The sequence below is a fragment of the Danio rerio genome, chromosome 8, assembly GCF_052040795.2.
Source record: "Danio rerio strain M-AB ecotype USA chromosome 8, GRCz13ab, whole genome shotgun sequence".
Taxonomy (NCBI): domain Eukaryota; kingdom Metazoa; phylum Chordata; class Actinopteri; order Cypriniformes; family Danionidae; genus Danio; species Danio rerio.
In genome coordinates, this window is record NC_141028.1 from 1,534,320 (window position 1) to 1,551,759 (window position 17,440).

The following is a 17,440-nucleotide window of genomic DNA, read 5'->3' on the forward strand; positions in this document are numbered from 1 at the left end:
ATAAAATTAAATAAAATTAAATAAAATTAAATTAAATTAAATTAAATTAAATTAAATTAAATTAAATTAAATTAAATTAAATTAAATTAAATTAAATTAATGTGGTCAGAAAAAAAATGTAAGTTTTCCCTCTGAATAATTTTTTTTTACAGACTAAAGACTTATGCACAAAGTCATTTCATTTGTTCATTTTATTAGCAGCTGTTCGTCCAGGAGTCATGCAGAACTCATCATGTTTCACACACACACACACACACACACACACACACACACACACACACACACACACACACACACACGGCTCCATCAATGCTCTGTTGTTTGAGAGGTTGTAAAAACCCCTAAAAAATTAAGATAACCATTTGAGTAAACCAATTGCAACAAGACATTTAAGTTCAAAAACTAACCCTAAGGAGTCCTGTGAACTTAATCCATTTGAGTAAACGAAGCAATCTGAGCACAGTAAAACCCAATAACTGAAGAGAACTCAAACCAACTGAGTACTGTAAAACCTAATAAGTTAAGGCAACTCAAACCGCTCGAGGAAGCCGATTGCTACAAACCATTTGAGTTAAGAAACTAATCTAAATGAGTACTGTTAACTTACTCCATTTAAGTTGAAGTAATGAGGTATTTAATTTAATTACCTTCAACACTGCATTCAAAACTCTTCAAATTTATAGAATTAACTTTCAGTCAATTTTGAGTTAACTACACTCATTTCATTTGATGAAGTTGACTGTTGGGTTTTACAGTGTGTGCGTGTGTTTGTATATCTGTCTATGTGTGTATATGTATGTGTGTGTGTATGTGTGTGTGTGTGTGTGTGTGTGTGTGTGTGTGTGTGTGTATGTATATATATATGTATATATATGTATATATATATATATATATATATATATATATATATATATATATGTATATATATGTATATATATATATATATATATGTATATATATGTATATATATATATATATATATATACATATATATATATATATATATATATATATATATATATATATATATATATACATATATATATACATATATATACATATATATATACATACATATATATATATATATATATATATATATATATATATATATATATATATATATATGTATATATATACATACATATATATATATATATATATATATATATATATATATGTATATATATAAATATATATATATATATATATATATATATATATATATATATATATATATATATATATATGTATATATATATATATATTGTAGCGAGTCGTGTAGTACCACGTCGCCCTGGGCACAAATCCACACCAGCTGGATTTCTCATCAACCCCGGATCGCTCACAGCTGGACCTCATCAGCCGGGGAGAGATATAAGCCAGCCCCACACAGGAGGAAGTTGAGCTTCATTTGACATGACTCCCTGCGCTAACGCTTGTCTCTCTCTGTCTCTCCCACAGCCGAATCCAGCTCGTGACCGATCCAACACTCTACTTCTCACCAGCCTTCACCATCTCCCCGGAGCACTTGAGCACGCACCCTTAAGAAGAGCACTCATTCACCCCAATATCACTTGTAAATAAAGGCACCCTCCGGGGCATTGTTTGTAACATTATCTACGGTGTTTGTGTTTTCCCTCTGCCTCGCTACAACTGGTGGAGAATGCGGGCATTGCAGAGGGAAAAATTCAGAAGAAACACTCACCATTAAGTAGAAAATAACCGCTGAATTTTTCTCTGTGTTTGTTACAGACAGGCATCCGCTCTCTCTCTCTCCCACGCTTCCTCTTACTCGGCTGTCAACATCCCGTCGCCATGTCGGTGGAAGAGGTACTGCTCCACCTAGCGGAGATCTCCAGCAAACAGAATTCCATCTCTGAGCAACTTACAGCCAGACAGGATCGACTGGAACAACAGCTCCGCCAGGTGGCCAGACACCATTCGACTCCCGAAGTGAGTGCGCATCATCATCTCACTAAACTCAGCGACCTGGATGATATTGATGCATATTTACATACATTTGAAGTTATTGCCGAGAGAGAAGGATGGCCAAAAGAAAACTGGGCGAGAATGTTGGCTCCGTTTCTCACAGGAGAAGCGCAACGAGCATATTTTTCACTAGAGACACCTAAAAATGAAGATTACAAAGCGTTAAAAAAGGAGATATTAGCCAGAATGGGGCTATCCACAATCAGCGCAGCCCAACAGTTTTCCCAGTGGTCTTATGACGAGAAACAACCAGTGAGAACTCAAGCAGCTCAACTTTCTCGCCTGGGGAGGCTATGGTTATTGGGAGGAGATCCCTCGGCGGTCCAGGTCGCTGAGAAGGTGATCATCGAGAAGATGATGCGTGCGTTACCCCGACGTTTGCGAACACTCACCAGCATGCGAAATCCTGAGTCACTGGCCACCCTGGTGGAGGCGATCGAGCTGGCTGAAGCTCACATCGCCAGAGATAATGGGGAGAGAGCGGCTCTGCCACCCCGGAGGGTAAGTGCACCTTGGCGACCGGTGGAGGGCACAGCGCGATCAGGCGGCAGACCAGCGGTCCCCAGCCCGATGGACGAGCCGATGCCTACCGAGCCGACGACGCACTCGACCCCGGCCTGGACAGCAGGGTGCGCGGTACACCGCAATATCCCTCCCGAAGCTCCCACCCATAAAGTCCAACTAGAGGGAAAAACACAAACGGCCACCTTAGACACAGGAAGCGCCATCACTCTGGTTCACCCGAAGACTTTGAAGTACCGCCAAGAAAGTAAAAGCCTTATTCCAATCACGTGTGTACACGGTGATACCCGCCACGTACCCGCCCGAAGAGTGACCATCGCGGCGAAACCAGGCAGCTGGCGCATTGAAGTCGGGGTCGTTCCAGATCTTCCTGTGCCCCTCCTATTGGGCAGAGACTGGCCGGGGTTCGACGAACTCCTCACTCACCACCACGCTCTATCGGCTCGTTCCAAGAAGAAGAACAAGTCACGGGCTCATCGGGACCGCAAACCAGCGCTGATGACCACCGAGAGCGACAGAGGGGGTGAGTCATCTATATCTGCTAATCTATACTTTGATCTGTTTCAACAGATAACCGCAGGAGGTGACTTTGGCAGAGCACAGAGGGAAGATGAAACGCTCAAACACTGTTGGCCACAAGTACGGGTCATCGACGGAAATGAGCGACTTCCCAGCCCTCACCCCCTCCCACATTTCATTGTGGAAAATGGTCTGCTGTACTGTGTCGCAGAGAGGCGGGGGGAAAAGAAGACACTACTGGTCGTTCCGAGGACCAAGAGGGAGACGGTCTTGGAACTGGCACATACCCACCCGATGGCTGGACATCTGGGAGCGGCCAACACGGTGAAAAGGATCCGCGATCGTTTCCATTGGCCGGGGCTAGACGGGGAAGTAAAAAGGTATTGCCAGGCATGTGACATCTGCCAGAGAACGTCTCCCCAACGACCACCCCCCAGCCCTCTAATACCACTACCGATCATCGACGTGCCCTTCACCCGAATTGGTATGGACTTGGTAGGGCCTTTGCCGAAGTCGGCCCGGGGACATGAGCACATCCTTGTTATCCTCGATTATGCCACCAGATACCCTGAAGCGATTCCCTTGAGGAAAGCCACGTCATCGGCCATCGCGAAGGAGCTGTTTCTGCTATGCAGTCGAGTGGGAATCCCAACAGAGATACTGACCGACCAGGGCACCCCCTTCATGTCCCGGTTGATGGCAGACCTCTGTCACCTCCTCAAGGTAAAACAACTAAAAACCTCAGTGTACCATCCACAGACTGACGGCCTTGTCGAGCGATTCAACAAAACTCTGAAACAGATGCTCCGACGGGTGGTGGCAGAGGACGGGCGCGACTGGGACCTCATGATCCCGTACGTGTTATTTGGTATCAGGGAAGTCCCCCAGGCCTCCACAGGATTTACCCCCTTCGAACTGCTGTTTGGCCGCCAACCCCGAGGCCTATTGGATGTGGCTCGTCAAGCCTGGGAACAGGAACCAGCCCCCCAGCGGTCGGTGATTGAACACGTACGGGACATGAGAGAACGCATCGACAAAATCATGCCCATCGTCAAACAACACCTGACCGAAGCCCAGCGCGCCCAGCAGAGATTGTATAACCGGCCCGCCCAACCCAGAGAGTTCCACCCAGGGGACAAGGTGATGATACTCATACCTACCACAACGTCGAAGTTCCTCGCATCCTGGAAGGGACCATACACGGTGGTAGAAAGGGTAGGGCCGGTAAATTATCGAGTCCGTCAGCCGGGACGAAGACGGGAAGAACAACTCTACCACATAAATCTTATGAAGAAGTGGGTTGCAGCTCCAGGTCATCTCGTTGCCTTCGCTGAAGAAACTCTTCCCGTTGTCCACATTGGTGAGCAACTCTCACCAAACCAGAAGGCGGAGCTGCAAGCCTTGGTTGGTCAGTTCAAGGATGTGTTCTCTGAGAAACCGGGCCGAACCTCCATCATCCAACACAACATTATCACTCCTCCTGGCACCATCGTCCGGCAAAGGCCCTATCGAGTTCCAGAGGCTCGCAGGCTGGCTATCGACGAGGAGATCCAGAAGATGAGAAGGTTAGGCATCATCGAACCATCCCGTAGCCCGTGGTCCAGCCCAATAGTGATGGTCCCCAAACACGATGGCACCCTCCGTTTCTGTAACGACTTCAGGAAACTCAACGAGATCTCCAAGTTCGACGGATACCCCATGCCTCGGGTGGACGAGCTGCTGGATAGGCTGGGTGGAGCCCGATTTATCTCCACCATCGACCTCACCAAAGGCTACTGGCAGTTACCACTCAGTGAAGACGCCAAGGAGAAAACCGCCTTCTCCACACCCGGTGGGCACTGGCAATACCGGGTTCTTCCCTTCGGGCTCCACGGGGCCCCAGCCACATTCCAAAGAATGATGGACATCCTGCTGAGGCCCCACCAGCCATATGCAGCAGCCTACCTGGACGACCTCATCGTCCACTCAGAGTCATGGGAAGAACACCTATCCCGGTTACGGAGGGTGCTCTTAGATCTTCGACGGGCTGGGCTCACAGCTAATCCCAAGAAATGCCACCTGGGTCTAGCCGAAGCCAGATACCTCGGCTTCCACATTGGACGAGGTCTCATACAGCCACAACAAAACAAGGTCAAGGCACTACAAGAAACTCCACAACCCACCACAAAGACCCAGGTACGTGCATTTCTGGGGTTAGCGGGCTACTATAGATGTTTTATACCTAACTTCTCATCCATAGCCAGCCCTCTGACAGACCTGACCAGAAAGGGGCAGCCGGAGAGGATAAGATGGACCAAGGAAGCCGACGATGCATTCCGAGCCCTTAAGACGGCCCTCACGTCCTCACCGGTACTGCACGCACCTGACTTCGGCTGCCCCTTCATTCTACAGACGGATGCTTCCGACTCGGGCCTGGGCGCGGTCCTCTCCCAGGTCCACGGCGATGAAGAACATCCCATCATGTACGTGAGTCGGAAGCTGACCCCCGCAGAGACCCGCTACGCAACGGTGGAGAAGGAGGCCCTGGCGATCAAGTGGGCAATCCTGGAGCTAAGGTACTATCTCCTTGGCAGGAAATTCACTCTGGTGACCGACCACGCCCCGCTACAATGGATGGCTACAGCGAAGAACAGCAACGCTCGGGTCACCAGATGGTTCCTGTCGCTCCAGGATTTCAACTTCGACGTCCAACATCGAGCCGGGGCCTCCCACGGAAACGCAGACGGACTCTCACGGCTCTGGTCAGGATGGGCAGGTCTGTCGAAACATTCTACCCCCCCTCTCAATACACTGCTCTTCCTTCGCAGGATACCCAGGACCAGGACGACGCTAAGGGGGGGAATGTAGCGAGTCGTGTAGTACCACGTCGCCCTGGGCACAAATCCACACCAGCTGGATTTCTCATCAACCCCGGATCGCTCACAGCTGGACCTCATCAGCCGGGGAGAGATATAAGCCAGCCCCACACAGGAGGAAGTTGAGCTTCATTTGACATGACTCCCTGCGCTAACGCTTGTCTCTCTCTGTCTCTCCCACAGCCGAATCCAGCTCGTGACCGATCCAACACTCTACTTCTCACCAGCCTTCACCATCTCCCCGGAGCACTTGAGCACGCACCCTTAAGAAGAGCACTCATTCACCCCAATATCACTTGTAAATAAAGGCACCCTCCGGGGCATTGTTTGTAACATTATCTACGGTGTTTGTGTTTTCCCTCTGCCTCGCTACAATATATATGTATATATATATATATATATATATATATATATATATATATATATATATATATATATATATATATATATATATATATATATATATATATATATATATATATATGTGTGTGTGTGTGTGTGTGTGTGTGTGTGTGTGTGTGTATAAGGGTGTAACGATACGCGTATTCGTATAAACCATTCGGTGTGAGACTTTCGGTTCGGTATGCATTACGCATTGAACGATTAAATTCAGACTAATATCTAAAAAGATAAAAGAAAATAAGTACAAAATATTATGTTTTCAGTGCAACAACGCTCAACATGCCATCCCAGATGACGTGGCAGTCAACATGCTGCCTTCCCCGTTGTCATGTTAAACAGTAGACCATCGCTTTTGAACTATAGAATATCACTTTATTAAAGCATGCGCTCATTAGCTATCTTGCGAGCTTCTCCTGGATGCCCGTAAATGAATGATAATCTTCTGGAAATCGCGCGTCACCATCAGCGCTACCAAGAGAGTGGTGGAAAAAAACATCTGAGAGATCTTAATCGGTAGTGAATATGTCGGGTTATAAGAAAATGTTAAACGTAATAGAGCCCCGTTACATTATTCCTTCATAAGCCCATTTCAATCAGAAAATTCCTGCTTTCAGATCCACAGAAATGGCAGCTGACAGTCAAATCAAGCAGATCTTTGCTGTCTGAGGAAAAGGTGGACACTCATCTTTCTAAAAAAAATGCTTAAAAACTGATTGAAACTGAGCTCCAAATAAAAACTGAATTGTTCTTTTCTTTTATTTGTTTAACTGCAACAATATTACATTTATTTTTATAGGAAGCTTTTTGGTTTTGAGTATAAAGAAGGATTTGTTTTATTTGCTGCTAAGCAGAAACCCCAGAAGTATAGCTCTATCACTGTTTAAAGTAAAAGAAAAAAAAAACAAGATCAAACTTTTATGATGCTAGTTTTAATACATAAAAAAATTTAATCAGAGAAATCCTCTGGCTTTTTTCTTTTTTTGCTGTATCGAAAACGCACCCAATCGAGACATCACTGTATCGTATCATACCGAACCGTGATTTTTGTGAACTGTTACACCCCTAATATATATATATATATATATATATATATATATATATATATATATATATATATATATATATATATATATATATATATATATATATACAACAGTTCTGTCTGCAATAACAGCATTTGTAAATCCTCTTCACTCTTCTGTATTACTCCGCCCACATACAGTGACAAGCAGAGGACACTTTACAGTTTGACAAATATTGCAGCTGTTGGACAACATAATGTACTTTTAAGGCTTTTTTTAGAGGAGAATGTAGTTGTTTACATTGCATTTATGCAGTTTATTTTTAAAGACAGTGCCTATTTTAATGCAGTTACTTTCCTATCCCGGTTCTCAACAGTGTTATTCAGAGACCTCACCCCCGAACACCCCCTCCCCCCCGGTCTGCCGGATTTTCAGAGACATGTTGGCAGGTATGCGCTCTTTTTTTGTATGTTGTAGTGCTGTATTTTTACAGATTTCCTCACATATCAGGAATGTGTGTTGTGTTTGCAGAAAGAAAGAATAAACGCGTTTTTCTTTATCGCAAACACAACAGCAGTCTGGTAGTGATTGCATTGCTTTTTTAATTATTTATTAATTATTGTGATATCCTGATTGCAACAGAGAAATACTGTAGACCACAGGTGTCAAACTCAGTTCCAAAAGGGCCGCAGCTCTGCACAGTTTAGTTCCAACCCTAATTAAACACACCTGATCAAACTAATTGAGTCCTTCAGGCTTGTTTGAAACCTACAGGTAAGTGTGTTGGAGCAGGGTTGGAACTAAACTGTGCAGGGCTTCGGCCCTCCAGGAATTGAGTTTGACACCCCTGCTGTAGACTGTAACACTGTACGAAGATATCTCTGTAGATGAATGGCATTTCATGTCACGTTCAGCCTTATATTTTATTAATGAGAGCAAAATCAGCTGTTTTGTCATCACTTTACACATTACGCTAGAGAATCATTCAAACACTAGCTCTAAAGTGACGTTGGTAAAATAGTAACGGTTTCTGCTGTTCTAAAGTCAGCTGCAGATGTGAATGAATGGTGGAAGAAAGTAGTTCCTCATACAAAAGGGGTTTTTGAGACTGTGTTTGATTTGCTTTTTCATATACACGATTGTGCCGTCAAACTGTTGTATAAAGGCAATATCACACTAGAAGAAGTGCGATATGGCTGTATATCAGCACTGGTGGAACGCTAAGGCACTCGGCCTCCCACCAGTGCTGATATACAGCCATATCGCACTGCTACTTGTGTTATATTGGTCATCTACTCACCGGCCACTTTATTAGGTACACCTTACTAGGTCTAGTTCTTTTGCCTTTAGACCTGCCTTATTCATTGCATAGATTTAACAAGGTACTGGAAATATTCCTCAGAAACAACATCAAACCATGCATCCATCCTGCCTTGTATCAGCGGTTCAGGCTGGTGGTGGTGGTGTAATGGTGTGGGGGAGATTTTCTTTGGGTCCATTAGTACCAGTTGAGCATCAACGCCACAGCCTACCTGAGTATTGCTGCTGACCATGTCCATCCCTTTATGAGCACAGTGTCTCCATCTTCTGATGGCTACTTCCAGCAGGATAACGCAGCATGTCATAAAGCTCAATCATCTCAGACTGGTTTCTTGAACATGACGATGAGTTCACTGTACTCAAATGGCCTCCACAGTCACCAGAGCTCAATCCAATAGAGCAGCTTTGGGATGTGGTGGAGATTGGCATCATGGATGTGAGGCCGACAAATCTGCAGCAACTGTATCATGTCAATATGGAGCAAAATCTCTGAGGAATATTTCCAGTAGCTTGTTGAATCTCTGCCACCAAGGATTAAGGCAGCTCTGAAGGCAAAAGGGGGTCCAACTTGGTACAAACTAGTAAAGTGGCTGGTGATTAATTCGATATATATATATATATATATATAGCTAGTTTTCCAATGAGGTCAAGGGTTTTGTTATCGCAGAACACATCAACAGAACACAAGTTTCACACACACCCTCATGCATGGCTCCATCAAAGCTCTGTTGTGTGTGTGTGTGTCTAATCCATCAGTTCCCCAGCATATAAAGCTCCTCTCTCATCATCAGACCTCAATCATCATCCGAGAGCGTGTGAGCTATGGACAGCGTGTTGTGCAGCGAGCGTAGGGATCTGGGCCGTGCGGTGTGTGTGGTCACCGGAGCGTCGAAAGGCTACGGCCGGACGCTGGCTCTGCAGATCAGCTGTTTACTGAAGCCGCGCTCCGTCCTGCTGCTGGTGTCCCGAACCGCAGACCAGCTCAACCAGCTGAAGCAGGACATCGTGAGTCTGCACGCGGCACACACTGATCTGCAGCTGGACGTGCGCTGTGTGCAGGCCGATCTGCAGGAGCCCGACGGCGTGCAGAAGACCATACAGGAGACCAGAAACACTCTGAGCACTGATATAGAGCATCTGCTGATCATCAACAACGCAGGTCAACATTATACTTGAATATGTGTGCGCAATGTGTGTGTGTGTGTGTGTGTATTTGCATTTATATATGCGTGTATTCATCTATACATTGCTTGTACTGTGAAGAAACAATCTTGTCAGGGTGGCTCAGTGGTTAACACTGTCACCTCACAGCAAGAAGGTCGCTGGTTCGAGTCTCAGCTAGGTCATTTGGCATTTCTGTGTGGAGTTTGCATGTTTTCCCCGTGTTGGCGTGGGTTTCCTCCGGGTGCTCCGGTTTCCCTCACATGCACTATAGGAGAATCGATGAACTAAATTGGCTGTAGTGTATGTGAGTGAATGAGTGTGTCTGGGTGTTTCCCAGTACTGGGTTGCAGCTGGAAGGGCATCCACTGTGTAAAACGTAGGCTGGAATAGTTGGTGGTTCATTCCGCTGTGGTGACCCTTGATAATCAGAGACTTTGCTTAAGGTATATGAATGTGTGTGTGTGTGTGTGTGTGTTCAGCGTCTCTTGAGTGTGTTGTTTGCTTCACCAACCCATCTAAAGTGTGTGTGTGTGTGTGTGTGTGTGTAAAATTAAATGTATGTATATATGTGTGTGTGTAGCATCTCTGGGTGACGTGTCCCGCTGTGCTGTGAGCTTCACTGACCCGTGTGAAGTGTCCCGGTATCTGGCTCTGAATGTGAGCGGTGTGTTGAGTCTGACGGCGGGGATCCTGCAGGCGTTTCCTCCAGCGGTCGGCCTGCGCAGGACGGTGGTCAACATCAGCTCTCTGTGCGCCCTCAAGCCCTTCCCCTCATGGGTGCTGTACTGCACGGGGAAAGCGGCCCGAGACATGATGTTCAGGGTGCTGGCGGAGGAGGAGCCCGACCTCAGAGTGCTCAGCTACGCCCCTGGTGAGACACACACACACACACACACACACACACACACACACACACAATTAATAATAATAATTACAATTTTATATAATAAAATGGGTTATTAAATATTTATTGAGCATGCAATAATAAAATACAGAAAAGTAAAATTACATAGAAAGTCATTTAAAAATACAACTAAACATATTATTAATTAATGAGCAAGAGTTTATAAAACATGTAAACATATTATATTACAATATATAATATAACATATTATATTATATTACATGCTTTAAGAACATAAAACATGTCATAATAAAAATTTAAAAAGTGAAATTATAAAGAAATAGTCATTTAAAAGTACAATAAAACATGTTATTTCTTAATGAGCATGCAATATTAGAATATAAAATGGTGTAATGTTAAAAATGACAAAGAAATAGACATTTAAAAATACAATTAAACGTATTTTTAATTAATTGAGCATGCAATGTTTTAAATTAGAAAGAAATACTTGTTCAAAAATAGAATAAAGCATGTTAATATTGAATTAATAAGCATGGATTATTAAAATATAGAATGATATAATATTAAATAAAGAATAATCAAATGCCAAAGATGAGCTGACTTTAAAGTAAAATAAAACATAAGATTAATTAATTGAGCATGCAATATTAAAATATTGAATGATTTAATGTTAAAAATGACATAGAAATAGACATTTAAAAATACAATTAAACATATTATTAATTAATTGAGCATGCAATGTTAAAATATAGATTCCATGTAATATTAAAAATTTGATAGAAATACTTGTTTAAAAAAAAATAAAGCACGTCATTGATGAATTAATGTGTATGGATTATTAAAACATAGATATGCATGTAATATTACAAATTTTAAAAGTGAAATTATGAAGAAATAGTCATTTAAAAGTAAAATAAAACATAGAATGGTGTAATGTTAAAAATGACAAAGAAATAGACATTTCAAATACATGCTCATATTTTTAATTAATTGAGCATGCAACGTTAAAAATTATAAAGAAATAATTAATAGTAGAAATACTTCATAAAACTTAATAATACTTAATTCTATTCAAAAATAGAATAAAGCATGTTATTAATGAATTAATAAGCATGGATTATTAAAATATAGAATGATATAATCTTAAACAAAGAATTTTTAAAAATCCAAAGATTAGCTGCCTTTAAAGTAAAATAAAACATATTATTAACTAATTAAGCATGCAACGATAAAATATAGATTCCATGTAATATTAAAAATTTGAAAGAAATACTATTTAAAAATAGAAAAAAAGCATGTTATCAATGAATTAATGAGCATGGATTATAAAAACCATGCATGTGATAAAAAAAATTGAAAAGTGAAATTATGAAAAAATAATAATTTAAAAGTAAAATAAAACATGTTATTACTTAATAAGGGTGCAATATTAAAATATAGAATTATCTAATATTAAAAATTACAAAGAAATTTAAGACATTTAAAAATACAATTAAACAATTAATTAATTGAGCATGCAATAGTAATATATAGAAAGAAAGACTTGTTTGTAAAGTAGAATAAGTGTGTTATTAAAGAATTAATGAGCACACAATATTAAAATGATGTAATATTAAACAAAGAATAAAATGACAAAGATGAGCTGACTTTGAAGAAAAACAAGCAGACAATATTAAAGAATTATGTAATGTTAAAAAATTCAAAGAAATAGACATTTAAAAATACAATTAAACATATTAATTAATTAATGAGCATGAAATGTTAAAAATTAGAGATAAATATTTGTTTAAAAATAGAATAATTATTAATGTATTAATGTATTAATGAGCATGAATTATTAAAGCAAAGAATGCATGTAACATAAAAAAATTGAAAAGTGAAATTATGCAGAAATGGTCATTTAAAAATAAAATAAAACAGGTTATTACTGAATGAGCGTGCAATATGGAAATAAAGAATGATGTAGTGTTAAAAATGACAAAGAAATAGACATTTAAAAATACCATTAAACATATTAATTAATGAGCATGCAACGTTAAAATGTAGATTCCAATATTAAAACTTAGAAAGAAATGCTTGTTTAAAAATAGAATAAAACGTGTTATTAATGAATTAATGAGCATGGATTATTATAACATAGAATGCATGTAATAATAAAAAATGAAATTAAGAAAAAAAATAGTCATTTAAAGGTAAAATAAAACATGTTATTTCTTAATTGAGCATGCAATATTAAAATATAGATTCCGGGAAATATTAAAAAATAAAAAGATACTTGTTTAAAAATTAAATTAAATGTTATTGCCGAATTAATGAGCACGTATTATTAAAACAGAATGAGGTGATATTAAACATAGACTAATAAAATAACAAAGATAAGCTGACTGAACAGTAAAATAAAACATGCTATTACTTAATGAGTTTGCAATATTAAAATAAAGATGTAATATAGAAAGTGAGATAGAATTTTAAAAAAACAATTAAACATATTATTAATTTTTGATCATGCAATATCAAAATGTAATATTAAAAAATAGAAAGAAATACTTTTTTAAAAATATAATTAAACATGTTTTTAATTAATTAGAGCATGAAATTTAAAAACAAAAAATACATGTAATATTAAAAAATTTAAAAAGTGAAATTATATAGAAATAGTCAATTAAAATGATTAAAACAATGAAACATATTAATTAATTGCAATATTAAAATATAAAATCCAAGTAATATTAAAACCTAAAAAGAAATACTTGTTTAAAAATAGAATAAAGCGTGTTATTAATGAATTAATGAGCATGGATTATTAAAATATAGAGTGATGTAATGTTAAACAAAGAATAATAAAATGACAAGGAAATGATGATGTAAAAATATAATTAAACATGTTATTATTTAATGAGCGTGCAATATTAAAATATAGAATGGTGTAATGTTAAAAATGACAAAGAAATAGACATTTAAAAATACAATTAAACATATTATTAATTAATTGAGCATGCAACGTTAAAATATAGATTACATGTAATATTAAAAATGAGAAAAATACTGGTTTAAAAATACAATAAAACATGTTCATGATAAATTAATGAGCTGGGATTATTAAAATATAGAATGATGTAATACTAAACAAAGAATAATACAATGACAAAGATGAGCTGACGTAAAAGTAAAAATGTTATTGCCTAATTAATGAACATGCAATATTAAAGTAAAGCATGCATGTAATGAATAAATAAATGAACTGTGTGCAGGGCCTCTGGACACTGACATGCAGCTGCAGGCACGCTGTTTTTCAGGTAATGTAGAGCTGCGGCGCTCTTTCTCCTCCATGTTTTCTGACGGTCAGCTTCTGTCCTGCGAAGAATCCGGAGCAAAACTCATGAAGATCCTGCTGGACGACCAATATCCGTCAGGTGCTCATCTGGACTACTATGAGCTCTAGAACCTGCCGCTCCGGCCTGTGCAGACATACAGCTCAAGACACAATTATTAGTTATTCTGTGAATTTCTTCTTCAAATATTTCCCAAATGATGTTGAACAGATTCAGGAGTTGTTCACAGTGTTTCCTCTAATGTTTGTTCTTCTGGAGAAAGTCTTATTTGTTTTATTTCGGCTAGAATAAAAGCAGTTCTTAATTGTTTAAAAGTCATTTTAAGGTCAAAATTATTAGCCCCCTTCAGCAATATTAGTGTTGGATTGTCTCCAGAACAAACCACTGTTATACAATGACTTGCTTAAATATTAAATACAAAATTTAACAAGAGGGTGAATAATTCTGACATTTCTAATCATAATAGTTTGATAACTCATTTCTAATAACTGATCTATTTTCTCTTTGACATGATGACAGAGTATATTATTAGAGATATTCTTCAAGACACTAGTATTCAGCTTAAAGAGACATGTAAAGGCTTCACTAGGGTAATCAGGGTAAAGTTAGGGTAATTAGGCAAGTCATTATATAACAGTGGTTTGTTCTGGAGACACTCCAACACTAATATTGCTGAAGGGGGCTAATAATTTTGCATATAAATATTTTTTTTTATTAAAAACTAGCCAAACTAAAAGACATAGAACTTTCTCCTGAATAAATAAATATTATAGGAATTACTGTGCAAATATCTTTGCTCTGTTAAACATCATTTAGGAAAAAGTTTTAAAAAGATTACCAAATTTTTGACAGGAGGATGAATAATTTTGACTTTAACTGTATATAACAATGATGCACATTTTATTTTTATACTCATTTTAGGTGCTGATCTTATAATAAAATAAATGTTTGGTGCTAGATTGTTAAAGGAGAAACACAAATAGAAAAGTAAATCCTAGATTGAAAAAATGTAAAATAACAATAATAAAACATGCAAGAAAAATAATAAAAATTTTGTTTAGTTTAGTAAAATTTAAATGTAAAAATGCCATTTTTGTTTTTATAAAAATGTCAAATATGACTTTTGTTAAAGAATATTTTATTTTAGTTTTTCTTTCTTCAATTTATGTATTATTATTATCATCGTATTTTCATCTGTTTTTTGTATGGTTGATTTCAATATTAATTATTTAGAAAGGAAAAATGAATGAAACTAAAAAGAACTAAGATGACAATGAAATACACATTAAAAACTCAAATAAATTTCTAAAATATATTAATAAATAAAACAAATCAATTAAATTAATTTAAAACAGTTCATTTTAAATTAACAAACATGCAAAAGATGTGTTTAATGTTTAATTTGTGGAACTGATGGACGATATTTTAAAACTGTTAAAGCAGAAAAATAAATTAAAAAGTAAATACTCATTTTAAAAATAATAAAATAATAATACTTAAACATTCTATAAAAACATTGTAGTGTTATAGTTTGTAGTTTAACTTTAAATGTAAAAATGGCAATTATGTTTTTATATAAATACCAAATATGACTTTTGTTTAAGTGGTGGATATTATTTTAAGTGTATTTCTTTTTAGTTGATTTATGTATAATTATTTTTAGATTTTTTATGCAGTTTTTATGTTTTTTATATTTATTTTTTAGAAAGAAAATAAGACAAATGAAATACTCATTAAAAACTCAAATAAATTACAAAAATATATTAATAAATAAAACAAATCAATTAAATAAATTTAAAACAGTTCACTTAAAATTAACAAACATGCAAAAGATGTGTTTAATGTACAATTTGTGGAACTGATGGACGATATTTTAAAGATTGTTAAAGCAGAAAAATAAATAAAAAAGTAAATACTCATTTAAAAAATAATAAAAGAATAATACTAAAACATGCTATAAAAATAACACATGAAAAAATGTAATATTGTAGTTTAACTTTTAAATGTAAAAATTGCAATATTGTTTTTATATCAATGCCAAATATGATTTAAAGAGGTGGAAATTATTTTGTTTTTTCCTTCTTAAGCGCAATTTTTAGTTGATTTATGTATTATTATTGTTGTATTTTTATGCAGATTTTATGTTTTTTCTATATTTATTATTTAGAAAGAAAAATGACATGAAAAACTCGTAAAAACTCAAATTCATTCCAAAAATATATTAATAAATGTGTAATTTTGAGACATTCAGTAACCTTTAAATGTAAAAAATTGCAAAGCATGTATTTACAGCAATGTTAAATTTGACTCTTGTTGAATTGATGGACATGATTTTATATTATGTATATTTGTCTTAAGTGTTTTGAGTTCATTTTCAAGTGTGATCTTATTCATTTATGTATTGTCATTATATTATTATTATTGTTGTTGTTGTTTTTTGTTTTTACATTTTTTATACTTTTTTAAACCACAAATTATTTAGAAAGGCAGAAAATATGAATTAAAAGATAAATAAAACATTTAAAAAAGAAAATAAAACATGTTATAAAAATAATGAGCAAATATGTAAAATTAAAATATTTAATGAACCCAAATTTTTAAAATCTTTGTTTATGTTCTTATAAAAATGCCACATTTGAGTGTTGTTTATTTGATGCACATGGAAAATTAAACAAGTATGTTTAAAAAAAAAAAATGTTGTAAAATGAAATCAAATTGAACTCGAAATGAAATGTAAAATATAGACTGGTGCTATTTTATATAAGAAATAAATGAGTGTCGCTGCATTGCTGGTGTTGTCAATATTATTATGAAAGCATTTGAGGACCTCTTGTGGCCATCAGATAGAACACACCTGCACACACAAACACACTGACATTAAAAAACATTCACAGAACAACTTTCAGGATTTATAGGCACTGCTGAATTAATAAATTTGACCAAAACCATAAAACTAAAATCATTTTTGTTACTTGAGATATATATATATATATAAAACCCAAAAATACAGACATTTTTAAACACATAATGACAAACAATAAACAAAATGACTAAAATTGTATATTCATTTAATTCTTAGTAGTTTTTTGTTACTTTTTGTTTTTCATTTATTTATTCATTTTCTTATCGGCTTAGTCCCTTTATTTATCAGGGGTCACCACAGTGGAATGAACCGCCAACTACTCCAACATATGTTATTACACAGCAGATGCTCTTCAACCCAGCACTGGGAAACACCCACCCACTCTTGCATTCACACACTGACCTGTACCGCATGTGTTTGGATGTGTCGGAGCACCCGGAGGAAACCCACACCAACATGGGGAGAACATGCAAACTCCACACAGAAACACCAACTGACCCAGCTGGGTCTTGAACCAGCAACCTTCTTGCTGTGAGGTAACAGTGCTAACCACTGAGCCACCATGTTGCCCTACTTTTTGGTTT

The 17,440-nt window shown here is 37.2% G+C and overlaps 1 protein-coding gene and 1 long non-coding RNA gene across 4 annotated transcripts in view; one reads left to right on the top strand and one right to left on the bottom strand.

Moving 5' to 3' along the window:
* The first annotated feature begins 9,428 nt into the window (after positions 1-9,428).
* sprb (sepiapterin reductase b) lies at positions 9,429-15,466 on the top strand. 2 transcript variants are annotated; one of them, XR_015497325.1, is made up of 4 exons: positions 9,429-9,791; positions 10,377-10,667; positions 13,913-14,274; positions 14,672-15,466. XR_015497325.1 is itself a non-coding variant. In NM_001128790.1 (3 exon segments), coding segments are annotated over 3 exon segments (819 nt in total). In that variant the 5' UTR covers positions 9,430-9,454; the 3' UTR covers positions 14,104-14,345.
* The window catches only part of LOC147835478 (uncharacterized), a 33,771-nt gene continuing 30,261 nt past the window's right edge, over positions 13,931-17,440 (bottom strand). Inside the window, exon 4 of one of the 2 annotated variants that reach the window (XR_015497494.1) lies at positions 13,931-14,015. This is a non-coding gene — a long non-coding RNA (uncharacterized LOC147835478). Of the gene's footprint in view, positions 14,016-15,697; positions 16,848-17,440 lie in introns of those variants that run through there. The other variant, XR_015497495.1, reaches the window with a different exon arrangement.